The following is a 27,032-nucleotide window of genomic DNA, read 5'->3' as shown; positions in this document are numbered from 1 at the left end:
ATTTTTTCCCCCTGATTTTTTTCCCCTGAATTTTTTCCTGCCCCTTTTTTTTTTTTCTTTTCCCATCCAAATTAATCCCCGTCATTTTTCCCCCCCTGGAAATTTTTCTTCGCTGATTTTTTTCTCCCTTGATTTTCTTTTCCCTGAATTTTTCTTTCCTACATTTTTTCCCCTGGATTTTTCCCTGAATTTCCCCTGAATTTTTTCCCCTCCATTTTTTCCCCCCTGGAATTTTTTCCTTCCCTGATTTTTTTCTCCCTGGATTTTTTCCCCCTGATTTTTTTCCCTGAATTTTTTCCTCCCCCCTTTTTTTTTTTTCTTTTCCCATCAAATTTTCCCCCCGTATTTTTTCCCCCCGAATTTTTCCCCCCCCTGAAACCTTCCTCCCCCCCATTTCCCCCTGCCCCGTGAATTTTCCCCCTCGGCGAACTCCCCCCCCGCCCCCAACCCCCACCGCCGCCAGGATCGCCTCTTCCCGGCTTTTTTTCTCCCCCCACAACCCCGCCTCCGGCAGGTGCGGAACGAGTTCTACCGGGACACGCAGGGCGTGCTGCTGGTGTACGACGTGGGCTCCAAGGCGTCCTTCGAGGCGCTCGAGGCGTGGCTGGCCGAGCTGCGCCGCGAGCTGGCGCCCCAGGGCGGCCTCGACCGCGTCGTCGTCGCCGTCTGCGCCAACAAGGTCCGCCCCCGCCGCCGCCCGCCGCCGCCGCCGCCGCCGCCGCCGCGCTCCTGGGGCGTTCTCCCGGACGGATCCGGCGGGGAGGGAGTTCCGGGGGTTGCGGATCCGTTCGCGCGGGGGATCTCTCCGTGATTGGGTGCCCCACAAGGAGAGCTGCGGGAATTCACGGACGTCCGGAGCGGTTCCTGGGGGATCTGGTCATCACGGGATCCAGCGGGGCGGGAATGGTGGGGATTCTGGGAATTCCGGAGTCATTCCCGGGGATCTGGTGGTGATTGGATCCAGCAGAATGGGATCCTGGAATTCGGGGAATTCTGGAGTTTTCTCGTGATTTGTTCATGACTGGATCCAGCGGGATGGGATTGTGGGGATTCTGGGAATTTTGGAGTCGTTCCCAGGGATATGTTCAAGATTGGATCCAGCGGGATGGGAATCCTGGGAATTCCGGAGTCATTCCCGGGGATCTGGTGGTGATTGATCCAGCAGAATGGAATCCTGGGAATTCGGGGAATTCTGGAGTTTTCCTGGCGATTTGTTCGTGACTGGATCCAGCGGGATGGGAATGGTGGGGATTCTGGGAATTCCGGAGTCGTTTCCGGGCATTTTTTCCAGGCTGGATCCAGCGGGGTGGAGTTGTGGGGATTCTGGGAATTCCGGATCCGTTCGCGCGGGGATCTCTCCGTGATTGGGGTGCCCCACAAGGGAAGCTGCGGGAATTCACGGACGTCCGGAGCGGTTCCTGGGGATCTGGTCGTCACGGGATCTATCAGGATGGGAATTGTTGGGATTCTGGGAATTCTGGAGTCGTTCCCGGGATTTTTTCCAGGCTGTATCCAGCGGGGTGGGAGTTGTGGGGATCCTGGGAATTCCGGAGTCGTTCCGGGGATCTGTTCAAGATTGGATCCAGCAGAATGGGAATCCTGGGAATTCGGGGAATTCTGGAGTTTTCCTGGCGATTTGTTCGTGACTGGATCCAGCGGGATGGGAATTGTGGGGATTCTGGGAATTCCGGAGTCGTTCCCGGGGATCTGTTCAAGATTGGATCCAGCGGGGTGGGAATCCTGGGAATTCGGGGAATTCTGGAGTTTTCCTGGTGATTTGTTCGTGACTGGATCCAGCGGGATGGGAATTCTGGGATTCTGGGAATTCCGGAGGTCGTTCCCTGGGGATATGTTAAGATTGGATCCAGCGGGGGTGGGAATTCTGGGAATTCTGGAGTCATTCCCGGGGATCTGTTCAAGATTGGATCCAGCAGAATGGGAATCCTGGGAATTCGGGGAATTCTGGAGTTTTCCTGGTGATTTGTTCGTGACTGGATCAGCGGGATGGGAATTGTGGGGATTCTGGGAATTCCGGAGTCGTTCCTGGGGATATGTTTAAGATTGGATCCAGCGGGGTGGGAATTCTGGGAATTCTGGAGTCATTCCCGGGGATCTGTTCAAGATTGGATCCAGCAGAATGGGAATCCTGGGAATTCGGGGAATTCTGGAGTTTTCCTGGTGATTTGTTCGTGACTGGATCCAGCGGGATGGGAATTGTGGGGATTCTGGAATTCCGGAGTCGTTCCTGGGGATATGTTTAAGATTGGATCCAGCGGGATGGGAATTCTGGGAATTCCGGAGTCGTTCCCAGGGATCTGGTGGTGATTGGATCCAGCGGGATGGGAATTCTGGGAATTCGGAGTCATTCCCGGGGATCTGTTCAAGATTGATCCAGCGGGATGGGAATCCTGGGTATTCTGGGAATTCTGGAGTTTCCTGGCGATTTGTTCGTGACGGGATCCAGCGGGGCGGGAATTGTGGGGATTCTGGGAATTTTGGAGTCGTTCCCGGGGATATGTTCAAGATTGGATCCAGCGGGATGGGAATTCTGGGAATTCCGGAGTCATTCCCGGGATCTGGTGGTGATTGGATCCAGCAGAATGGGAATCCTGGGAATTCGGGGAATTCTGGAGTTTTCCTGGTGATTTGTTCGTGACTGGATCCAGCGGGGTGGGAGTTGTGGGATTCTGGGAATTCCAGAGTCGTTCCCGGGGGGGATCTCTCCGTGATTGGGTGCCCCACAAGGGAAGCTGCGGGAATTCACGGACGTCCGGAGCGGTTCTGGGGGATCTGGTCGTGACGGGATCCAGCGGGGCGGGAATGGTGGGGATTCTGGGAATTCCGGAGTCGTTCCCGGGGATTCTGTTCAAGATTGGATCCAGCGGGGTGGGAATCCTGGGAATTCCGGAGTCGTTCCCGGGGATCTCGTGGTGATTGGATCCAGCGGGATGGGAATTCTGGGAATTCCGGAGTCATTCCCGGGGATCTGGTGGTGATTGGATCCAGCGGGATGGGGAATCCTGGGAATTACGGAGTTTCCTGGCGATTTGTTCGTGACTGGATCCAGCGGGATGGGAATTGTGGGGATCCTGGGAATTCCGGGAGTCGTTCCCAGGGTTTTTTCCAGGCTGGATCCAGCGGGGTGGGAATTGTGGGGATCCTGGGAATTCCGGAGTTGTTCCCAGGGATCTGGAGGTGATTGGATCCATCGGGATGGGAATTGTGGGAATTCTGGAAATTCCGGAGTCGTGCCTGGGGTTTTTTCCAGGCTGGATCCAGCGGGGTGGGAATTATGGGAATTCTGGGAATTCTGGGGTCTTTCCAGGGATCTGGTGGTGATTGGATCCACCAGAATGGAAATTCCGTGAATTCTGGAATTCTAGAGTTGTTCCTGGGGATCTGTTTATGACTGGATCCAGCAGGACGGGAATTGTGGAGATTCTGGGAATTCCGGAGCCATTCCCGGGGCTCCGTTCATGATTGGATCCCCCAGAATGGAAATTCCAGGAATTCCCGGAATTCTGGAGTTGTTCCCAGGGTTTTTTCCATGCTGGATCCAGCGGGATGGGAATTCTGGGAATTAATGGAATTCTGGAGTCGTTCCTGGGTTGTTTTCCATGCTGGATCCTTTAAGATGGGAATTCTGAGAATTCCGGAGTTGTTCCCAGGGATTCTCCAGGCTGGATCTATCAGGTTGGGAATTGTGGGGATTCTGGGAATTCCGGAGCCATTCCCGGGGCTCCGTTCATGATTGGATCCCCCAGAATGGAAATTCCAGGAATTCCCAGAATTCTGGAGTCGTTCCCGGGGTTTTTTCCATGCTGGATCCAGCGGGATGGGAATTCTTGGAATTAATGGAATTCTGGAGTCATTCCCGGGGTTTTTCCATGCTGGATCCTTTAAGATGGGAATTCTGGGAATTCCGGAGTTGTTCCCAAGGATTCTCCAGGCTGGATCCATTGGGGTGGGAATTGTGGGGATTCTGGGAATTCCAGAGCCATTCCCGGGGCTCCGTTCATGATTGGATCCCCCAGAATGGAAATTCCAGGAATTCCTGGAATTCTGGACTTGTTCCCGGGGTTTTTTCCATGCTGGATCCTTTAAGGTGGGAATTCTGAGAATTCCGGAGTTGTTCCCAAGGATTCTCCAGGCTGGATCCATCAGGTTGGGAATTGTGGGGATGCTGGGAATTCCGGAGCCATTCCCAGAGCTCCGTTCATGATTGGATCCCCCAGAACGGAAATTCCAGGAATTCCCGGAATTCTGGAGTCGTTCCCGGGGTTTTTTCCATGCTGGATCCAGCGGGATGGGAATTCTGGGAATTAATGGAATTCTGGAGTCGTTCCTGGGGTTTTTTCCATGCTGGATCCTTTAAGATGGGAATTCTGAGAATTCCGGAGTTGTTCCCAGGGATTCTCCAGGCTGGATCTATCAGGTTGGGAATTGTGGGGATTCTGGGAATTCCGGAGCCACTCCCGGAGCTCCGTTCATGATTGGATCCCCCAGAACGGAAATTCCAGGAATTCCCGGAATTCTGGAGTCGTTCCCAGGGTTTTTTCCATGCTGGATCCAGCGGGATGGGAATTCTGGGAATTAATGGAATTCTGGAGTCGTTCCTGGGGTTTTTTCCATGCTGGATCCTTTAAGATGGGAATTCTGAGAATTCCGGAGTTGTTCCCAGGGATTCTCCAGGCTGGATCTATCAGGTTGGGAATTGTGGGGATTCTGGGAATTCTGGAGCCATTCCCGGGGCTCCATTCATGATTGGATCCCCCAGAACGGAAATTCTAGGAATTCCCGGAATTCTGGACTTGTTCCCGGGGTTTTTTTCCATGCTGGATCCTTTAAGATGGGAATTCTGAGAATTCCGGAGTTGTTCCCAAGGATTCTCCAGGCTAGATCCATCAGGTTGGGAATTGTGGGGATTCTGGGAATTCCGGAGCCACTCCCGGAGCTCCGTTCATGATTGGATCCCCCAGAACGGAAATTCCAGGAATTCCCGGAATTCTGGAGTCGTTCCCAGGGTTTTTTCCATGCTGGATCCAGCGGGATGGGAATTCTGGGAATTAATGGAATTCTGGAGTCATTCCCGGGGTTTTTCCATGCTGGATCCTTTAAGATGGGAATTCTGAGAATTCCGGAGTTGTTCCCAGGGGTTCTCCAGGCTGGATCCATTGGGGTGGGAATTGTGGGGATTCTGGGAATTCCGGAGCCATTCCCGGGGCTCCGTTCATGATTGGATGCCCCAGAACGGAAATTCCAGGAATTCCTGGAATTCTGGACTTGTTCCCAGGGTTTTTTTCCATGCTGGATCCTTTAAGATAGGAATTCTGAGAATTCCGGAGTTGTTCCCAAGGATTCTCCAGGCTGGATCCATCAGGTTGGGAATTGTGGGGATTCTGGGAATTCCGGAGCCACTCCTGGAGCTCCGTTCATGATTGGATCCCCCAGAACGGAAATTCCAGGAATTCCCGGAATTCTGGACTTGTTCCCCGGGTTTTTTCCATGCTGGATCCATCAGGATGGGAATTCTGAGAATTCTGGAGTTGTTCCCAGGGATCTGTTCCTGATGGCATCCATCAGGATGGGAATTGTGGGGATTCCGGGAATCCTGGGGTCGTTCCTGGGGATATTTTCCAGGCTGGATCCATCAGGATGGGAACTGTGGGAATTCTGGGAATCCTGGGGTCTTTCCCGGGGATTTTTTTCCAGGCTGGATCCATCAGGATGGGAACTGTGGGAATTCTGGGAATCCTGGGGTTGTTCCTGGGGATTTTTTTCCAGGCTGGATCCATCAGGATGGGAATTGTGGGAATTCCGGGAATCCTGGGGTCTTTCCCGGGGATTTTTTCCAGGCTGGATCCATCAGGATGGGAATTGTGGGAATTCCGGGAATCCTGGGGTCGTTCCTGGGGATTTTTTCCAGGCTGGATCCATCAGGATGGGAATTGTGGGAATTCCGGGAATCCTGGGGTCGTTCCTGGGGATTTTTTCCAAGCTGGATCCATCAGGATGGGAATTGTGGGAATTCTGGGAATCCTGGGGTCGTTCCTGGGGATTTTTTTCCAGGCTGGATCCATCAGGATGGGAATTGTGGGAATTCCAGGAATCCTGGGGTCGTTCCTGGGGATTTTTTCCAAGCTGGATCCATCAGGATGGGAACTGTGGGAATCCCGGGAATCCTGGGGTCGTTCCCGGGGATTTTTTCCAGTCTGGATCCATCAGGATGGGAACTGTGGGAATCCCGGGAATCCTGGGGTCTTTCCCGGGGATTTTTTCCAGGCTGGATCCATCAGGATGGGAATTGTGGGAATTCTGGGAATCCTGGGGTCGTTCCTGGGGATTTTTTTCCAGGCTGGATCCATCAGGATGGGAACTGTGGGAATTCTGGGAATCCTGGGGTCGTTCCTGGGGATTTTTTCCAAGCTGGATCCATCAGGATGGGAATTGTGGGAATTCTGGGAATCCTGGGGTCGTTCCCGGGGATTTTTTCCAGGCTGGATCCATCAGGATGGGAATTGTGGGAATTCCGGGAATCCTGCGGTCTTTCCCGGGGATTTTTTTCCAGGCTGGATCCATCAGGATGGGAACTGTGGGAATCCCGGGAATCCTGGGGTCGTTCCTGGGGATTTTTTCCAAGCTGGATCCATCAGGATGGGAATTGTGGGAATTCCGGGAATCCTGGGGTCTTTCCCGGGGATTTTTTCCAGGCTGGATCCATCAGGATGGGAATTGTGGGAATTCCGGGAATCCTGGGGTCGTTCCTGGGGATTTTTTCCAGGCTGGATCCATCAGGATGGGAATTGTGGGAATTCCGGGAATCCTGGGGTCGTTCCTGGGGATTTTTTCCAGGCTGGATCCATCAGGATGGGAACTGTGGGAATTCCGGGAATCCAGGGGTTGTTCCTGGGGATTTTTTTCCAGGCTGGATCCATCAGGATGGGAACTGTGGGAATTCCGGGAATCCAGGGGTTGTTCCTGGGGATTTTTTTCCAGGCTGGATCCATCAGGATGGGAACTGTGGGAATTCCAGGAATCCTGGGGTCGTTCCTGGGGATTTTTTCCAAGCTGGATCCATCAGGATGGGAACTGTGGGAATTCTGGGAATCCTGGGGTCGTTCCTGGGGATTTTTTTCCAAGCTGGATCCATCAGGATGGGAATTGTGGGAATTCTGGGAATCCTGGGGTCTTTCCCGGGGATTTTTTCTAAGCTGGATCCATCAGGATGGGAACTGTGGGAATCCTGGGGTTGCTCCTGGGGATCTGGTCGTGATTGGCTCCAGCGGGATGGGAATTCTGGGAATCCTGGGGATCCCGGGGCCGCTCCTGGGGTTTTTACTCCATTTCCCCGGTGTTTTCACATTATTTTCCCGCTGTTTATTCCCGCTGTTTTCCTGTTCCTTTTCCCGCTGTTTTCCCGTTCATCTTCCCTATTTTTTCCAATCACTTTCCCGCTGTTTTCCCATTTGTTTTCCCTCTTTTTTCCATTCATTTTCCCTCTTTTTCCCGTTTATTTCCCCACTGTTTTCCCGTTCCTTTTCCCGCTCTTTCCCCATTCATTTCCCTGCTCTTTTTCCATTCATTTTCCCTCTTTATCCCGTTCATTTTCCGTGTGTTTTTCCGTTCATTTTCCCCCTGATTTCCTTTTCCTTTCCCCACTGTTTTCCCATTCCTTTTCCGGTGTTTTCCTGTCCCTTTCCCCGCTGTTTTCCCGCTCATTTTCCGCTGTTTTCCTGTTCATTTCCCTGCTGTTTCCAATTCATTTTCTGGTGTTTTCCCGTTCATTTCCCACTCTTTTCCCGTTAATTTCCCACTCTTTCCCCGTTCATTTTCCCACTCTTTTCCCGTTCATTTTCCCACTGTTTTCCCATTCCATTTACCGCTGTTTTCCCGTTCCACTTCCCGCTCTTTTCCATTTCGTTTTCCGTGTTTTCCCGTTCATTTCCCGCTGTTTTCCCATTCATTTTCCCGCTCTTTTCCCGTTCATTTTCTGTGTGTTTTCCCATTCATTTTCCTGCTGCTTTCCCACTCATTTTCCATGTGTTTTTCCGTTCATTTTCCCGCTGTTTTCCCATTCCATTTCCCGCTGATTTCCTTTTCCTTTCCCTGCTGTTTTCCCATTCCTTTTCCGGTGTTTTCCCGTCCCTTTTCCCGCTCTTTTCCCGCTCATTTTCCGCTATTTTTCTGTTCATTTCCCTGCTGTTTCCAATTCATTTTCTGGTGTTTTCCCGTTCATTTCCCACTCTTTTCCTGTTCATTTTCCCGCTGTTTTCCCGTCCCTTTTCCCGTTCATTTCCCGCCGTTTTCCCGTTCATTTTCCTGCTGTTTTCTCGCTCATTTTCCATGTGTTTTCCCGTTCATTTCCCCGCTCTTTTCCCGTTCATTTTCCTGCTGTTTTCCCGCTCATTTTCCATCTGTTTTCCCATTCCATTTCCCGCTGTTTTCCCATTCCACTTCCCGCTCTTTTCCCTTTAATTTTCCGTGTGTTTTCCCGTTCATTTCCCGCTGTTTTCCCGTTCATTTCCCGCTGTTTTCCCGCTCATTTTCCATGTGTTTTCCCGTTCATTTCCCGCTGTTTTCCCATTCATTTCCCACTGTTTTCCCATTCCATTTCCCCGCTGTTTTCCCATTCCACTTCCCGCTCTTTTCCCTTTAATTTTCCGTGTGTTTTCCCGTTCATTTCCCCGCCGTTTTCCCGTTCATTTCCCGCTGTTTTCCCGCTCATTTTCCATGTGTTTTCCCGTTCATTTCCCGCTGTTTTCCCGTTCATTTCCCACTGTTTTCCAATTCCATTTCCCGCTGTTTTCCCATTCCACTTCCCGCTCTTTTCCCTTTAATTTTCCGTGTGTTTTCCCGTTCATTTCCCGCTCATTTCCCGTTAATTTTCCTGCTGTTTTCCCGCTCATTTTCCATGTGTTTTCCCATTCATTTCCCACTGTTTTCCCGTTCATTTCCCACTGTTTTCCCATTCCATTTCCCGCTGTTTTCCCATTCCACTTCCCGCTCTTTTCCTTTTAATTTTCCGTGTGTTTTCCCGTTCATTTCCCGCTGTTTTCCCTTTTCTTTTCCGCTGCTTTCCCGTTCATTTCCCCGCTGTTTTCCCATTCATTTCCCGCTGTTTTCCCGTTCATTTCCCACTGTTTTCCCATTCCATTTCCTGCTGTTTTCCCATTCCATTTCCCGCTCTTTTCCCTTTCATTTTCCGCTGCTTTCCCGTTCATTTCCCGCTGTTTTCCCGTTCATTTCCCGCTGCTTTCCCGTTCATTTCCCCGCTGTTTTCCCTCTCATTTCCCTGGGTGCTTTCCCGCTCGTTTTTCCGGGTGTTTCCATTCCGTTTTCCGGGTGTTTTTTCCCCCCGTCCCGATCCCAGGTGGACGCCGGGAAGCTGCGCGTGGTGGACGAGAGCGAGGGGCGGCTCTGGGCCGAGAGCCGCGGCTTCCTCTACTGGGAGACCTCGGCCCAGAGCGGGGAGGGCATCCAGGAGATGTTCCAGGTGGGAATTCCGGGCGGGAATTCCAGGTGGGAACGCGGGAGATGTTCCAGGTGGGAATTCCTGGTGGGATTTGGGGTGGGAATGTGGGATAAAGAGAATCATGGAGGCAGGGATTCAGGAGAGCGGGGTCCAGACTGGAGACGGCATCCAGGAGATGTTCCGGGTGGGAATTCTGGGAATTCTGGGCGGGAATTCCAGGTGGGAATGTGGGAGATGTTCCGGGTGGGAATTCCAGGAGATCTTCCAGGTGGGAATTCCAGGAGATGTTCCTGATGGGATTTGGGGTGGGAATGTGGGATAAAGGGAAATATGGAGGCAGGGATTCCGGAGAGCTCGGCCCAGACTGGAGACGGCATCCAGGAGATGTTCCGGGTGGGAGTTCCGGGAGTTCCGGGTGGGAATGTGGGAGATGTTCCAGGTGGAATTCCTGATGGGATTTGGGGTGGGAATGTGGGATAAAGGGAATTATGGAGGCAGGGATTCCGGAGAACTCGGTCCAGAGTGGAGACGGCATCCAAGAGATGTTCCAGGTGGGAATGTGGGAGATGTTCCTGGGGGAATTCCGGGTGGGAATTCTGAGGATCTTCCTGGTGGGAATGTGGGAGATGTTCCTGGTGGGATTTGGGGTGGGAATGTGGGATAAAGGGAATTATGGAGGCAGGGATTCAGGAGAGCTGGGTCCAGAGTGGAGACGGCATCCAAGAGATGTTCCGGGTGGGAATGTGGGAGATGTTCCTGGTGGGATTTGGGGTGGGAATGTGGGATAAAGGGAAATATGGAGGCAGGGATTCTGGAGAACTCGGTCCAGAGTGGAGACGGCACCCAGGAGATGTTCCAGGTGGGAATGTGGGAGATGTTCCTGGGGGAATTCCGGGAATTCCGGGTGGGAATTCTGAGGATCTTCCTGGTGGGAATGTGGGAGATGTTCCTGGTGGGATTTGGGGTGGGAATTTGGGATAAAGGGAATCATGGAGGCAGGGATTCAGGAGAGCGGGGTCCAGAGAGGAGACGGCATCCAGGAGATGTTCCGGGTGGGAATTCTGGGAATTCCGGGTGGGAATTCCAGGTGGGAATGTGGGAGATGTTCCGGGTGGGAATTCCAGGAGATCTTCCAGGTGGGAATTCCAGGAGATGTTCCTGATGGGATTTGGGGTGGGAATGTGGGATAAAGGGAAATATGGAGGCAGGGATTCCGGAGAGCTCGGCCCAGACTGGAGACGGCATCCAGGAGATGTTCCGGGTGGGAATTCCGGGAGTTCCGGGTGGGAATGTGGGAGATGTTCCTGGTGGGATTTGGGGTGGGAATTTGGGATAAAGGGAATCATGGAGGCAGGGATTCTGGAGAGCTTGGTCCAGAGCGGGGAGGGCATCCAGGAGATGTTCCAGGTGGGAATTCTGGGAATTCCGGGCGGGAATTCCAGGTGGGAATGTGGGAGATGTTCCGGGTGGGAATTCCAGGAGATGTTCCTGATGGGATTTGAGGTTGGAATGTGGGATAAAGGGAAATATGGGGGCAGGGATTCTGGAGAGCTCGGCCCAGACTGGAGACAGCATCCAGGAGATGTTTCGGGTGGGAATTCCGAGAGTTCCGGGTGGGAATGTGGGAGATGTTCCAGGTGGAATTCCTGATGGGATTTGGGGTGGGAATGTGGGATAAAGGGAATCATGGAGGCAGGGATTCTGGAGAGCTTGGTCCAGAGTGGAGACGGCATCCAAGAGATGTTCCAGGTGGGAATGTGGGAGATGTTCCTGGGGGAATTCCGGGTGGGAATTCTGAGGATCTTCCTGGTGGGAATGTGGGAGATGTTCCTGGTGGGATTTGGGGTGGGAATGTGGGATAAAGGGAATCATGGAGGCAGGGATTCAGGAGAGCTCGGTCCAGAGCGGGGAGTGCATCCAGGAGATGTTCCGGGTGGGAATTCTGGGAATTCCGGGCGGGAATTCCAGGTGGGAATGTGGGAGATGTTCCAGGTGGGAATTCCTGGTGGGATTTGGGGTGGGAATGAGGGATTTGGGATGGGTGGGTTCCTCTACTGGGAGACCTTGGCCCAGAGCGGGGAGGGCATCCAGGAGATGTTCCGGGTGGGAATTCCGGGAGATCTTCCAGGTGGGAATTCCAGGAGATCATCCAGGTGGGAATTCTGGGAGGTGTTCCTGGGGGAATTCCGGGGGAATTCTGAGGATCTTCCTGGTGGGAATGTGGGCGATGTTCCTGGTGGGATTTGGGGTGGGAATGTGGGATAAAGGGAATTATGGAGGCAGGGATTCCAGAGAGCTCGGTCCAGACTGGAGACGGCATCCAGGAGATGTTCCAGGTGGGAATGTGGGAGATGTTCCTGGGGGAATTCTGGGAATTCCGGGTGGGAATTCTGAGGATCTTCCTGGTGGGAATGTGGGAGATGTTCCTGGCGGGATTTGGGGTGGGAATTTGGGATAAATGTAAATATGGAGGCAGGGATTCCGGAGAGCTCGGTCCAGAGCGGGGAGGGCGTCCAGGAGGTGTTCCGGGTGGGAATTCTGGGAATTCTGGGTTGGAATTCCGGGTGGGAATCCTGCTGGAATTCTGGGAGATGTTCCTGCTGGGAATTCCAGCTGGGAATTCCCAATGGGAATGAAGTTGGCGGTGGGAAGAGCCGGGAATTCCCATGGGAGGGGGTTGGGGACTGGGATTGGGATTGGGGCGTTCCCGAGGGCTCCGGGAGGGCTTGGAAAAGATTCCGGGATTGGTGGGAATGTCCTGGGAAGGGCTGGGAACGGGATCCGGGATTTTCCTGGGAAAAAGTTTGGTAATGGGATCTGGGATTGTTGGGAATGGCCTGTGGGATTTGGATCAGGGATTTTCCTGGCATTTTTGGGAATTGGATCTGTGATTTTTTGGAAATGGATCCGGGATTTTTGGGAAATGGGTCTGGGATTTTTGGGATTTGGATCCGGGATTTTTGGGAAATGGATCCGGGATTTTTGGGATTGGGTCTGGGATTTTTGGGAAATGGATCCAGGATTTTTGGGATTGGGTCTGGGATTTTTGGGAAATGGATTTGGGATTGTTGGGAAATGGGTCTGGGATTTTTGGGATTTGGATTCGGGATTTTTGGGAAATGGATCCAGGATTTTTGGGATTGGGTCTGGGATTTTTGGGAAATGGATTTGGGATTGCTGGGAAATGGATCCGGGATTTTAGGGCAATGGCTCTGGGGTTTTTGGGAAATGGATCCCAGAGTCTTGGGAATTGGATCCGGGATTTTTGGGAAATGGATCCGGGACATTTTGGGATATGGATCCGGGATTTTTGGGATTGGGTCTGGGATTGTTGGGAAATGGATCCGGGATTTTTGGGATTAGGATTTGGGACTTTTGGGAAATGGATCTGGGATTTTTGGGGAATGGGTCTGGGATTTTTGGGAAATGGGTCTGGGATTTTTGGGAAATGGAGGGCTGGGAGTTGAATCCTGGGAATTCCCAGAATTTCTACTCGGCCATCGTGGACCTGTGCGAGAACGGCGGGAAATGGAAACGGATCCGGGATTGTTGGGAAACGGGATCTGGGATTTTTGGGGAACGGGTCTGGGATTTTTGGGAAATGGGTCTGGGATTTTTGGGATTTGGATTTGGGACTTTTGGGAAATGGATCCGGGATTTTTGGGGAATGGGTCTGGGATTTTTGGGAAATGGGTCCGGGATTTTTGGGAAATGGAGGGCTGGGAGTTGAATCCCGGGAATTCCCAGAATTTCTACTCGGCCATCGTGGACCTGTGCGAGAACGGCGGGAAATGGAAACGGATCCGGGATTGTTGGGAAACGGGATCTGGGATTTTTGGGAAATGGATCCGGGACTGTTGGGATTTGGATTTGGGACTTTTGGGAAATGGGTCCGGGATTGTTAGGAAATGGACCCAGGATTTTTGGGAAATGGGTCCGGGATTTTTGGGAAATGGAGGGCTGGGAGTTGAATCCCGGGAATTCCCAGAATTTCTACTCGGCCATCGTGGACCTGTGCGAGAACGGCGGGATGCGGCCGCCGGGCGGCTCCGGGGTCAGCTTCACGCGGGAGCAGGCGGACGCGATCCGGCGGATCCGCGGCAGCAAGGACAGCTGGGACGTGCTGGGCCTCAAACCCGGCGCCTCCAGGTGCTGCCCACGGCGGGGAGGAGAGAATTCCCGGGAATTCCCCCGTGGGATTCCTGCCGGAATTCCCGCCGGCAAAGGGCGGAATTCCTGCGAGGGGGAAAGGTGGAATTCGGGTGGGAATGGGTGGAGGGAGAAGGCGGGGTTGCACGGGGAAAAGGTGGAATTACGGCGGGAAAAGTTGGAATTCCGGCGGTAAAAGCTGGCATTCTGGCGGGAAAAGTTGGAATTCCGGCGGGAAAAGGTTGAATTCCTTTGGGAAAAGCTGGAATTCCGGCGGGAAAGGGTGGAATTCCCATGGGAAAACCTGGAATTCCTGTGGGAAATCCCGGATTTTCCAAGGGAAAAAGTGGAATTCCTGCATGAAAAGCCAAAATTCTTTCCAGAAAAACCCAAGAATTCCCAAGGAAAAGCCAAAATTCCTGCAGGAAAAGGGCAGAATTCCTGCAGGAGAAGGAGGAATTCCTGTTGGAAATCCTGGGATTCCTGTGGGAAAAGCTGGAATTCTGGCGGGAAAAGCTGGAATTCCGGCAGGAAAGGGTGGAATTCCCATGGGAAAACCTGGAATTCCTGTGGGAAATCCCAGATTTTCCAAGGGAAAAAGTGGAATTCCTGCATGAAAAGCCAAAATTCCATCCAGAAAACGACAAATTTCTCTCAAGAATTTCCTGGGAAAATCTGAAATTCTTGCAGGAAAACCCCAGATTTCCCAAGGAAAAACTGAAATTCCTGAGAATTCCCAGGGAAAACCTGGAATTTCCACAGAATTCCCAGGGAAAATGGCAGAATTCCCGCAGGAAAATGCGGAATTCCCGTGGGAAGACCTGAAATTCCCATGGGAAAGGCAGAATTCCTGCGGGAAAAGCTGGAATTCCTGCACAAAAAGCTGGAATTCCTGCAGAAAAAAATCGGGAATCTCCAAGGGAAAAGGTGGAATTCCTGCGAAAAAACCTGGAATTCCCGCCAGAAAAGGTGGAATTCCTGTGGGAAAAGCTGAAATTCACACCCGAAAACCTGGAATTCCTGTGGGGAAAAGGTGGAATTCCTGTGAAAAAAACCCGGAATTCCCGCCAGAAAAGCTGGAATTCCTGTGGGAAAAGCTGAAATTCCACGCCCGAAAACCTGGAATTCCTGTGGGGAAAAGGTGGAATTCCTGCGAAAAAATCTGGAATTCCCACCAGAAAAGCTGGAATTCCTGCGGGAAAAGCTGAAATTCACGCATGAAAACCCGGAATTCCTGTGGGGAAAAGGTGGCATTCCCGCCGAAAAACCTGGAATTCCCACCAGAAAAGCTGGAATTCCTGTGGGAACAGGTGAAACTCACGACTGAAAACCTGGAATTCCGGTGGGGAGCAGGTGGAATTCCTGCAAAAAAACCCGGAATTCGTGCCAGAAAAGCTGGAATTCTTCCGGGAAAAGGTGAAATTCACGCCCGAAAACATGAAATTCCGGTGGGGAACAGGTGGAATTCCCGCCAAAAATCCCGGAATTTCCGCCAGAAAACCCGGAATTCCCACCAGAAAAGCCGGAATTCCTGCAGGAAAAGGTGAAATTCATGCCCGGAAACCTGGAATTCCTGTCGGGAAAAGATGGAATTCCTGCCAAAAAAACCCGGAATTCCCGCCAGAAAAGCTGGAATTCCTGTGTGAAAAGCTGAAATTCACGGTCAAAAACCTGGAATTCTGGTGGGAACAGGTGGAATTCCCGACAAAAATCCCGGAATTCCTGCCAAAAACCCCGGAATTCCCGCCAGAAAAACCGGGATTCCCACCAGAAAAGCTGGAATTCTTCCGGGAAAAGATGAAATTCATACCCAAAACCCTGGAATTCCTGTGGGGAACAGGTGGAATTCCTGCCAAAAAACCCGGAATTCCCGCCAGAAAAGCTGTAATTTCTGCGGGAAATGCTGAAATTCACGCCCGAAAACCCGGAATTCCTATGGGGAACAGGTGGAATTCCTGCCAAAAAACCCCGGAATTCCTGTGGGAACAGGTGGAATTCCCGCCCGAAAACCCGGAATTCCTGTGGGGAACAGGTGGAATTCCTGCCAAAAAACCCGGAATTCCCACCAAAAAACGCGGAATTCCCGCCAGAAAAGCTGGAATTCCTGTGGGAACAGGTGAAATTCACGCATGAAAACCCGGAATGCCGGTGGGGAACAGGTGGAATTCCCGCCAAAAATCCCGGAATTCCCACCAAAAAACGCGGAATTCCCGCCAGAAAAGCTGGAATTCACGCATGAAAACCTGGAATTCCGGTGGGGAACAGGTGGAATTCCCGCCAAAAATCCCGGAAATCCACCAAAAAACCCGGATTTCCCGCCGGAAAAGCTGGAATTCTCGCCTGAAAACCCGGAATTCCGGTGGGGAACAGGTGGAATTCCCGCCCGGGCTTCCAGCGGGGGAAGGCGGGGTTTCGGCGGGCGGCGGCGGCGGCGGAATCCCGGGGCTCTGCGGCTGATCCCGGCGTTCCGGGTCTTCCCGCCCGGCAGGGAGGAGGTGACGCGGGCGCACCGGCGCCTGGCCGTGCTGCAAAAAATGGAATTCCCACAAGAAAACTTGGAATTCCTGTGGGAAATCCCGGAATTTCCAAGGGGAAAGTTGGAATTCCTGTGGGGGAAAGTGGAGGAAGATGGAATTCCTGTGGGGAAAGGCAGAATTTTTGTTGGAAAAATTGGAAGTCCTGTGGGGAAAGCTGGAAGTTTTGTGGGAAAAGTTGGAATTCCCGCCGAAAAACCCGGAATTCCCGCCTAAAAAGCTGGAATTCCTGCGGGAACAGGTGAAATTCACGCATGAAAACCCGGAATTCCTGTGGGGAACAGGTGGAATTCCTGCCAAAAAACCCGGAATTCCCACCAAAAAACACGGAATTCCCGCCAGAAAAGCTGGAATTTCTGTGGGAACACCTGAAATTCACGCATGAAAACCCGGAATTCCAGTGGGGAACAGGTGGAATTCGCGCCAAAAATCCCGGAATTCCCACCAAAAAACCCGGATTTCCCGCCGGAAAAGCCGGAATTCCCGCCCGAAAACCCGGAATTCCTGTGGAGAACAGGTGGAATTCCTGCCAAAAATCCCGGAAATCCCACCAAAAAACGCGGAATTCCCGCCAGAAAAGCCAGGATTCCTGTGGGAACACCTGGAATTCCCACCCGAAAACCCGGAATTCCAGTGGGGAACAGGTGGAATTCCCGCCAGAAAACCCGGAAATCCCACCAAAAAACGCGGAATTCCCGCCAGAAAAGCCAGGATTCCTGTGGGAACAGGTGAAATTCACGCATGAAAACCCGGAATGCCGGTGGGGAACAGGTGGAATTCCCGCCAAAAAATCCGGAATTCCCACCAAAAAACCAGGATTTCCTGCCGGAAAACCCGGAATTCCCGCCCGAAAACCCGGAATTCCGGTGGGGAACAGGTGCAATTCCCGCCCGGGCTTCCAGCGGGGGAAGGCGGGGTTTCGGCGGGCGGCGGCGGCGGCGGAATCCCGGGGCTCTGCGGCTGATCCCGGCGTTCCGGGTCTTCCCGCCCGGCAGGGAGGAGGTGACGCGGGCGTACCGGCGCCTGGCCGTGCTGCTGCACCCCGACAAGTGCCCGGCGCCCGGCAGCGAGGACGCCTTCAAGGCCCTGGGCAGCGCCCGCGCCGCGCTCCTCCGGAGCCTCAAGTAGCGAATTCCCGCCGGGAACGCCGCCGCACTTCCCCGGCCGCGACGGATCCGGCTCTTGGGGAGGCTCCTTCCTGGGCTCTTGGGGGTTATTCCCAATTTTCTGAGAGTTATTCCCGTTTTTTCGAGAGTTATTCCCATTTTTTTCGGTGTTATTGCCATTTTCCCAAGGGTTCTTCCCAATTTTCCGAGCATGATTCCCAATTTTCCAAGGGTTATTCCCATTTTCCTGAGGGTTATTTCCAGTTTTCCCAGGGTTTTTCCCATTTTCCAAGCCTTATTCCCATTTTCCCAGGGTTATTCCCAATTTCCCGTGGGTTTTTCCCATTTTCCAAGGGTTATTCCCATTTCCCTGAGGGTTATTTCCAATTTTCCCAGGGTTTTTTCCCATTTTCCCGAGGATTATTCCCATTTTTCCCAGGGTTATTCCCATTTTCCCGGGCTTATTCCCCATTTTCCCGAGGGTTTTCCCTGTTTTCTGGGTGTTATTCCCATTTTTCCAAGGATTATTCCCATTTTCCTGAGGTTTACTCCCAATTTCCTGAGGGTTTTCCCATTTTCCTGTGTGTTATTCCCAGTTTTCTGGGGGTTATTCCCGTTTTTTTCGAGAGTTATTCCCGTTTTTTTCGGTGTTATTGCCATTTTCCCAAGGGTTCTTCCCAATTTTCCGAGCATGATTCCCAATTTTCCAAGGGTTATTCCCATTTCCCTGAGGGTTATCCCCAGTTTTCCAAGGATTACTCCCATTTTTCCAAGGTTATTCCCATTTTCCCAAGGTTATTCCCATTTTCCGGAGCATTATTCCCATTTTTCCCAGGGTTATTCCCATTTTCCTGAGGGTTATTCCCATTTTTCCAAGGATTATTCCCATTTTCCTGAGGTTTACTCCCAATTTCCCGAGGGTTTTCCCATTTTTCTGGGTGTTATTCCAAGTTTTCCGGGGGTTATTCCCATTTTTTTGAGGGTTATTCCCAATTTTCCAAGGGTTATTCCCATTTTCCCAAGGGTTATTCCCATTTTCCCATGATTATTCCCAATTTCCCAAGGGTTTTCCCTGTTTTCTGGGTGTTATTCCCATTTTTGGGGGGTTATTCCCATTTCCCTGAGGGTTATTCCCAATTTTCCTAGGCTTACTCCAATTTTCCTGAGCATTATTCCCATTTTCTAAGGGTTATTCCCATTTTCCCAGGCTTAATCCCAATTTCTCGAGGGTTTTCCCAGTTTCCTGTGTGTTATTCCCATTTTTTGGGGTTTTTCTTCCCATTTTCCAAGGGTTATTCCCATTTCCCTGAGGGTTATTTCCAATTTTCCCAGGGTTTTTCCCATTTTCCAAGCCTTATTCCCATTTTCCTGAGGGTTATTCCCATTTTCCCCGAGGATTATTCCCAATTTTCCAAGGGTTATTCCCATTTTCCAAGGATTATTCCCATTTTCCTGAGGGTTATTCCCAATTTCCCGAGGGTTTTCCCATTTTCCTGGGTGTTATTCCCAGTTTTCTGGGGGTTATTCCCATTTTTCTGAGAGTTATTCCCATTTTTTCGGTGTTATTGCCATTTTCCCAAGGGTTCTTCCAATTTTCCGAGCATGATTCCCAATTTTCCAAGGGTTATTCTCATTTCCCTGAGGGTTATTTCCAATTTTTGCAGGGTTTTCCCCATTTTCCAAGGCTTACTCCCATTTTTCCAAGGTTATTCCCATTTTCCTGAGCATTATTCCCATTTCCCTGAAGGTTATTCCCATTTTCCTGAGGGTTATTCCCAATTTTCCAAGGATTATTCCCATTTTTGCAAGGGTTATTCCCAATTTCCCTAGAGTTTTTCCCAGTTTTCTGGGGGTTATTCCCAATTTTCCGAGCATTATTCCCATTTTCCAAGGTTTATTCCCATTTTCCCAGGCTTATTCCCAATTTTCCCGAGGGTTTTCCCTGTTTTCTGGGTGTTATTCCCATTTTGGGGGGTTATTCCCATTTCCCTGAGGGTTATTCCAAATTTTCCAAGGCTTACTCCAATTTTCCTGAGGATTATTCCCATTTTCCAAGGGTTATTCCCATTTTCCTGAGGTTTATTCCCAATTTCCTGAGGGTTTTCCCATTTTCCTGGGTGTTATTCCCGTTTTTCTGAGAGTTATTCCCGTTTTTTTCGAGAGTTATTCCCATTTTTTTCGGTGTTATTGCCATTTTCCCAAGGGTTCTTCCCAATTTTCCGAGCATGATTCCCAATTTTCCAAGGGTTATTCCCATTTCCCTGAGGGTTATTCCCAATTTTCCAAGGCTTACTCCCATTTTTCCAAGGCTATTCCCATTTTCCTGAGCATTATTCCCATTTTCCAAAGGTTATTCCCAATTTCCCGTGGGTTATTCCCATTTTTCCAAGGATTATTCCCATTTTCCTGAGGTTTACTCCCAATTTCCTGAGGGTTTTCCCATTTTCCTGGGTTTTATTCCCAGTTTTCTGGGGGTTATTCCCGTTTTTTCGAGAGTTATTCCCATTTTTTCGGTGTTATTGCCATTTTCCCAAGGGTTCTTCCCAATTTTCCGAGCATGATTCCCAATTTTCCAAGGGTTATTCCCATTTTCCTGAGATTTATTCCCAATTTCCCGAGGGTTTTCCCATTTTCCTGGGTTTTATTCCCAGTTTTCTGAGAGTTATTCCCGTTTTTTCGAGAGTTATTCCCATTTTTTCGGTGTTATTGCCATTTTCCCAAGGGTTCTTCCCAATTTTCCGAGCATGATTCCCAATTTTCCAAGGGTTATTCCCATTTCCCTGAGGGTTCTTCCCAATTTTCCAAGGATTATTCCCATTTTTCTTGTGATTATTCCCATTTTTCTGGGATTATTCCCATTTTTCAAAGGATTATTCCCAATTTTCTGAGGATTATTCCAATTTTTCCGGAATTATTCCCATTTTCTTCGCAATTATTCCTATTTTTCTGGGATTATTCCCAATTTTCCGAGCATTATTCCCATATTCCCAGGATTTTTCCCATTTTTCCGGGCGTTTTTCCCATTTTTCTGGAATTATTCCCATTTTTCCAGGATTATTCCCAATTTTCCTGGGTTATTCCCATTTTCCTGAGGGTTATTCCCATTTTTTTGGGTTTATTCCCAATTTTTCCGAGATTTATTCCCATTTTTCTGAGTTTTATTCCCATTTTTCTGAGTTTTATTCCCATTTTCCAGGATTTTTCCCATTTTTTGGGATTATTCCCAATTTTCCAAGGATTATTCCCATTTTCCTCACGATTATTCCCATTTTTCCGAGGATTATTCCCATTTTTTTCGAGGATTATTCCCAATTTCCTGTGGGTTATTCCCATTTTCCTCACGATTATTCCCATTTTTCCAGGATTATTCCCAATTTTCCAAGCATTATTCCCATTTTTTCCGAAATTTATTCCCATTTTTCCACGATTATTCCCATTTTTCCAAGGATTATTCCCATTTTCCTCACGATTATTCCCAATTTTCGGGGATTATTCCCATTTTTTCCGAGCATTATTCCCATTTTTTCCAAAGATTAATCCCAATTTTCCGTGGATTATTCCCATTTTTCTGGGATTATTCCCATTTTTCCGAGCGTTTTTCCCATTTTTCTGAGATTATTCCCATTTTTCCGAGCATTATTCCCATTTTTCCGAGCATTATTCCCATTTTTCCAAATATTATTTCCAATTTTCCGCTTCATTCCCATTTTTCTGGGATTATTCCCAATTTTCCAAGCGTTATTCCCATTTTCCCGTGGTTTATTCCCATTTTTTCCGAGCATTATTCCCAATTTCCCGAGCATTATTCCCATTTTTCCAGGATTTTCCCCATTTTTCCAAGCATTATTCCCATTTTTCTGAGGTTTATTCCCATTTTCCAGGATTATTCCCTTTTTCTTTTTGATTATTCCCATTTTTCCAAGGATTATTCCCATTTTCCTCACGATTATTCCCATTTTTCCAGGATTATTCCCAATTTTCCAAGCATTATTCCCATTTTTCTCATGATTATTCCCAATTTTTCCGGGATTATTCCCAATTTTCCGAGCATTATTCCCATTTTCCAGGATTTTCCCCATTTTTCCGAGGGTTTTTCCCCATTTTTCTGAGTTTTATTCACATTTTTCCAGGATTTTTCCCCAATTTTCCAAGGATTATTCCCATTTTCCTCACGATTATTCCCATTTTTTCCGGGATTATTCCCATTTTTCCATGCATTTTTCCCATTTTTCCACGATTATCCCTTTTTTTTTTTGGATTATTCCCAATTTTCTGAGGATTATTCCCATTTTCCTCACGATTATTCCCAATTTTCTGGGATTATTGCCATTTTTCCGAGCATTATTCCCATTTTTCTAAAGATTAATCCCAATTTTCCGTGGATTATTCCCATTTTTCTGGGATTATTCCCATTTTTCCAAGCGTTTTTCCCATTTTTCTGGGATTATTCCCATTTTCCCCCAGCATTTATTCCCATTTTTCCAAATATTATTCCCAATTTTCCGCTTTATTCCCATTTTTCTGGGATTATTCCCATTTTTCCGAGGATTATTCCCAATTTCCTGTGGGTTATTCCCATTTTCCTCACGTTTATTCCCATTTTTCCAGGATTATTCCCAATTTTCCAAGCATTATTCCCATTTTTTCCGAAATTTATTCCCATTTTTCCACGATTATTCCCATTTTTCCAAGGATTATTCCCATTTTCCTCACGATTATTCCCAATTTTCGGGGATTATTCCCATTTTTCCGAGCATTATTCCCATTTTTCCAAAGATTAATCCCAATTTTCCGTGGATTATTCCCATTTTTCTGGGATTATTCCCATTTTTCCGAGCGTTTTTCCCATTTTTCTGAGATTATTCCCATTTTTTCCGAGCATTATTCCTATTTTTTCCAAATATTATTTCCAATTTTCCAAGCATTATTCCCATTTTTCCGAGGTTTATTCCCAATTTTCCAATGATTTTTCCCAATTTCCCGAGGGTTATTCCCATTTTCCAGGGTTATTCCCAATTTTCCAAGCGTTATTCCCATTTTTCTGAGGTTTATTCCCATTTTTTGGGGTTATTCCCAATTTCCCGAGCATTGTTCCCATTTTTCCAGGATTTTTCCCATTTTTCTGAGTTTTATTCCCATTTTCCAGGATTATTCCCATTTTTTTTTGGAATATTCCCAATTTTCTGAGGATTATTCCCATTTTCCTCACGATTATTCCCAATTTTCTGGGATTATTCCCATTTTTCCAAGGATTATTCCCATTTTCCTCACGATTATTCCCAATTTTCTTAGGATTATTCCCATTTTTCCAGGATTATTCCCATTTTTTTTTTGATTATTCCCATTTTTCCAGGATTATTCCCATTTTTTTTTGGATTATTCCTAATTTTCTTAGGATTATTCCCATTTTCCTCACGATTATTCCCAATTTTCTGGGATTATTCCCATTTTTTCCGAGCATTATTCCCATTTTTTCCAAATATTATTTCCAATTTTCCACGCATTATTCCCATTTTTTGGGATTATTCCCAATTTTCCAAGGGTTATTCCCATTTTCCTCACGATTATTCCCATTTTTCCAGGATTTTTTCCCATTTTTCTGAGTTTTATTCCCATTTTTCTGAGTTTTATTCCCATTTTCCAGGATTTTCCCCATTTTTTTCCAGGATTATTCCCAATTTTCCGCCGATTATTCCCATTTTTCTCGCGATTATTCCCATTTTTCTGGGATTATTCCAATTTTTCTTTGCGTTTATTCCCATTTTTTTCGGATTATTCCCAATTTCCTGTGGGTTATTCCCATTTTCCTCACGATTATTCCCAATTTTCTGGGATTATTCCCATTTTTCTCGCGATTATTCCCATTTTTCTGGGATTATTCCCATTTTTCTGAGGTTTATTCCCAATTTTCTTTGCAATTATTCCAGATTTTCTGGGATTATTCCCAATTTTCCGCCGATTATTCCCATTTTTCTCGCGATTATTCCCATTTTTCTGGGATAATTCCCCTTTTTTCTGAGGATTATTCCCAATTTTCCGAGGATTATCCCCATTTTCCAAAAATTTGGAATTCTGGGGGAAAAATCTTGGGAATTTTGGGAGAAATATTTGGAATTGTGGGGAAAAGAAAAAGAATTTTGGAAAAAAATTTAGAATTTTGGGGGAAAAAATTGGAATTTTAGGGAAAAAAACCGGAATTTTCGGAAAAAAAATTTGGAATTCTGGAAAAATAAATCAGAATTTTGGGAAAAATCTTTGGAATTCTGGGGAAAAAATTTGGAATTTTGGGAAAAAATCTTGGGAATTTTGGGAAAATATTTGGAATTTAGGGGAAAAATCATTGGAATTCTTGGGAAAATATTTGGAATTTTGGGAAAAAAATCTTGGGAATTTTGGGAAAATATTTGGAAAATTTGGGAAAAAATCTTTGGAATTTTGGGTAAAGTCTTTGGAAATTGGGGAAAAATATTTGGAATTTTGGGGAAAATCATTGGAATTTTTGGGAAAAATTTGGAATTTTGGGGAAAAAACCCAGAATTTTGGAAAAAAAATCGGAATTTTGTGGAAAATATTTGGAATTCTTGGAAAAATCATTGGAATTTTGGGAAAAAATCTTGGGAATTTTGGGAAAAAAATCTTGGGAATTTTGGAAAAATATTTGGAAATTGGGGAAAAATATTTTGAATTTTGGGAAAACTTGGAATTGTGGGAAAATATTTAGAAGTTTGGGGGGAAAATCGGAATTTTGGATAAAAAATCTTGGGAGTTTTGGGAAAAATCTTGGGAATTTTGGAAAAATCTTTGGAAATTTGGGAAAAATCTTTGGAATTGTGGGAAAAATATTTAGAATTTTGTGGGAAAAAATCTGAATTTTGGGAAAAAATTCAGAATTTTGGGGAAAAAAATCGGAATTCTGGGAAAAAATCTTGGGAATTTTGGGAAAAAATCATTGGAATTCTGGAGAAAAAATTGGAATTTTGCGAAAAATATTTGGGATTCTGGGAAAAATTTTGAATTTTCGGGAAAAAAAATCTGAATTTTGGGAAAATATTTGGATATTGGGGAAAAATATTTGGAATTTCGGGAAAACTTGGAATTGTGGGAAAATATTTAGAATTTTGGGGGGAAAAATTGGAATTTTGGGTAAAAAATCTTGGGAATTTTGGGAAAAAAATTCAGAAATTTGGGAAAAAATGGAATTCTGGGAAAAAATCTTGGGAATTTTGGGGAAAATCGTTGGAATTTTCTGGAATTTTTCCTGGAATTTTTGAAATTTTTTTACATTTTCTGGAATTTTCTCAAAATTTCACCGATTTTCCCCAAATTCTCTGAGTTTTTCCTGGAATTTTCCGGAATTTTCCCGAATTTTCCCGAATTTTTTGGATTTTTGTTTTAAATTTCCCTGGAATTTTCCCAGAATTTTCTGGAATTTTCTCTTTCTTTTTTTTAATTTTCTGGAATTTTTCCTGGAATTTTTGAATTTTTTTTTACATTTCCTGGAATTTTCTCAAAATTTCACCGATTTTCCCCAAATTCTTTGAGTTTTTCCTGGAATTTTCCCGAATTTTCCGGAATTTTCCCGAATTTTTTGCATTTTTTGTTTTTAAATTTCCCTGGAATTTTCCCAGAATTTTCTGGAATTTTCTCTTTTTTTTTTTTAATTTTCTGGAATTTTTCCTGGAATTTTTGGAATTTTTTTTACATTTTCTGGAATTTTCTCAAAATTTCACCGATTTTCCCCAAATTCTTTGAGTTTTTCCTGGAATTTTCCGGAATTTTCCGGAATTTTCCCGAATTTTCCCGAATTTTTTGGATTTTTGTTTTAAATTTCCCTGGAATTTTCCCAGAATTTTCTGGAATTTTCTCTTTTTTTTTTAAATTTTCTGGAATTTTTCCTGGAATTTTTGAATTTTTTTTACATTTTCTGGAATTTTCCTGGAATTTCACCGATTTTCCCCAAATTCTCTGAGTTTTTCCTGGAATTTTCCCGAATTTTTTGGAATTTTGTTTTAAATTTCTCTGGAATTTTCCAGAATTTTCTGGAATTTTCTCTATTTTTTTTTAAATTTTCTGGAATTTTTCCTGGAATTTTTGAATTTTTTTTTACATTTCCTGGAATTTTCTCAAAATTTCACCGATTTTCCCCAAATTCTTTGAGTTTTTCCTGGAATTTTCCCGATTTTTTGGGGAATTTTTTTACATTTTCTCGATTTTTTTGAAATATTTCCTGAATTTTCCTGAATTTTAGAGAATTTCTGGGAAAATATTTTTTATTTTTGGGAACTTTCCAGAAATTTCTGGGTTTTCTTGATTTTTTTTCCAGGCATTTTCTCAAATTTTCTGGAATTTCCCCGGAATTTTCCTGGAATTTTCTGGATTTTTGGGAACTTCCCATAATTTTCCGGAAATTTTTTTGATTTAAAAAAAAAATTCTGGAATTTTCCTGAATTTTTTTTTCATTTTCTGGAATTTTCCTGGAATTTTCCTGGAATTTTCCTGGAATTTTCCTGGAATTTTCCTGGAATTTTCTGGATTTTTTAGTGGAATTTTCCCGGAATTTTCTCCAAATTTTCCCAGATTTTTTCGGAATTTTCCCGGAATTTCCCCTGGAATTTTCTGGAATTTTTCTTGATTTTTTTCTGGATTTTTTTGGGGGCATTTTTTGGGATTTTAAACAATTTATTTATTATAATTTATTTTCTCTGGAATTTCCTCGGAATTTCCCCAGAATTTCCAGAAAATCTTGGGAATTTTGGGAAAAAAAAATCCGAATTTTGGGAAAAATCCCGAATTTTCTGGAGTTTTTCCGGAATTTCCCCGGAAATTTCTGGAATTTTCCCCAGAATTTCCCCGGAATTTCCCAGAATTTCCCAGGATTTTATGAAATATTTTGGAATTTTTGGGAATTTCCCGGAATTTTCTGGAATTTTCTCGGAAATTCCCAGAATTTTCTGGAATTTTTTTTTTTTTTTTTTTTTTAAATTTTCTGGAATTTTCCAGATTTTTAAAAAATTAATTTATTTTTATTTATTTTTCTTTGGAATTTCCTCAGAATTTCCCCGGAATTTAAGGAATTTTTTTGGAATTTTGGGAAAAAACCTTTGGGATTTCGGGAAAAAAAATCCGAATTTTGGGAAAAAATCCCGAATCTTCTGGAGTTTTCCCGGAATTTTCTGGAATTTTCCCGGAATTTCCCTGGAATTTTCTGGAATTTTTCTTGATTTTTTTCTGGATTTTTTTGGCATTTTTTGGGATTTTAAACAATTTATTTATTATAATTTATTTTCTCTGCAATTTCCTCGGAATTTCCCCGGAATTTCCGGGAAATCTTGGCAATTTTGGGAAAAAAAAATCCGAATTTTGGGGAAATCTCTGGAATTTTCTTGGAATTTCCCAGGATTTTCTGGAAATTTTTTTGAATTTTTGTCGAATTTTCTGGAATTTCCCAGATTATTTTGAAAATTAATTCATTTTTATTTATTTTTCTCTGCAATTTCCTCGGAATTTCCCCGGAATTTCCGGAAAATCTTGGGAATTTTGGGGAAAAAAATCCGAATTTTGGGAAAAATCCCGAATTTTCTGGAGTTTTTCAGGAATTTCCCCGGAAATTTCTGGAATTTTCCCGGAATTTCCCCGGAATTTCCCAGAATTTCCCAGGATTTTATGAAATATTTTGGAATTTTGGGGAATTTCCCGGAATTTTCTGGAATTTTCTCGGGATTTTCTTGGAATTTCCCAGGATTTTCTGGAATTTTTTTTGAATTTTTGTCG

The 27,032-nt window shown here is 46.4% G+C and overlaps 1 protein-coding gene across 1 annotated transcript; it reads left to right on the top strand.

Annotated features, from left to right (window-relative positions):
• Window positions 1–463: 463 nt before the first annotated feature.
• Window positions 464–17,294, top strand: DNAJC27 (DnaJ heat shock protein family (Hsp40) member C27; the record flags this gene model as incomplete). The annotated part of the gene is made up of 4 exons (XM_068178264.1): window positions 464–679; window positions 9,371–9,493; window positions 13,461–13,621; window positions 17,151–17,294. Coding segments are annotated over 4 exons (633 nt in total), but the record flags the coding sequence as incomplete, so codon positions are not given.
• Between the last annotated feature and the right edge of the window lie 9,738 nt (window positions 17,295–27,032).

This window comes from Anomalospiza imberbis, unplaced genomic scaffold (assembly GCF_031753505.1).
Source record: "Anomalospiza imberbis isolate Cuckoo-Finch-1a 21T00152 unplaced genomic scaffold, ASM3175350v1 scaffold_276, whole genome shotgun sequence".
Classification (NCBI taxonomy): Eukaryota; Metazoa; Chordata; class Aves; order Passeriformes; family Viduidae; genus Anomalospiza; species Anomalospiza imberbis.
The sequence above is the reverse complement of the archived record's forward strand: the minus strand, read 5'-3'. Positions and strand labels throughout refer to the sequence as shown.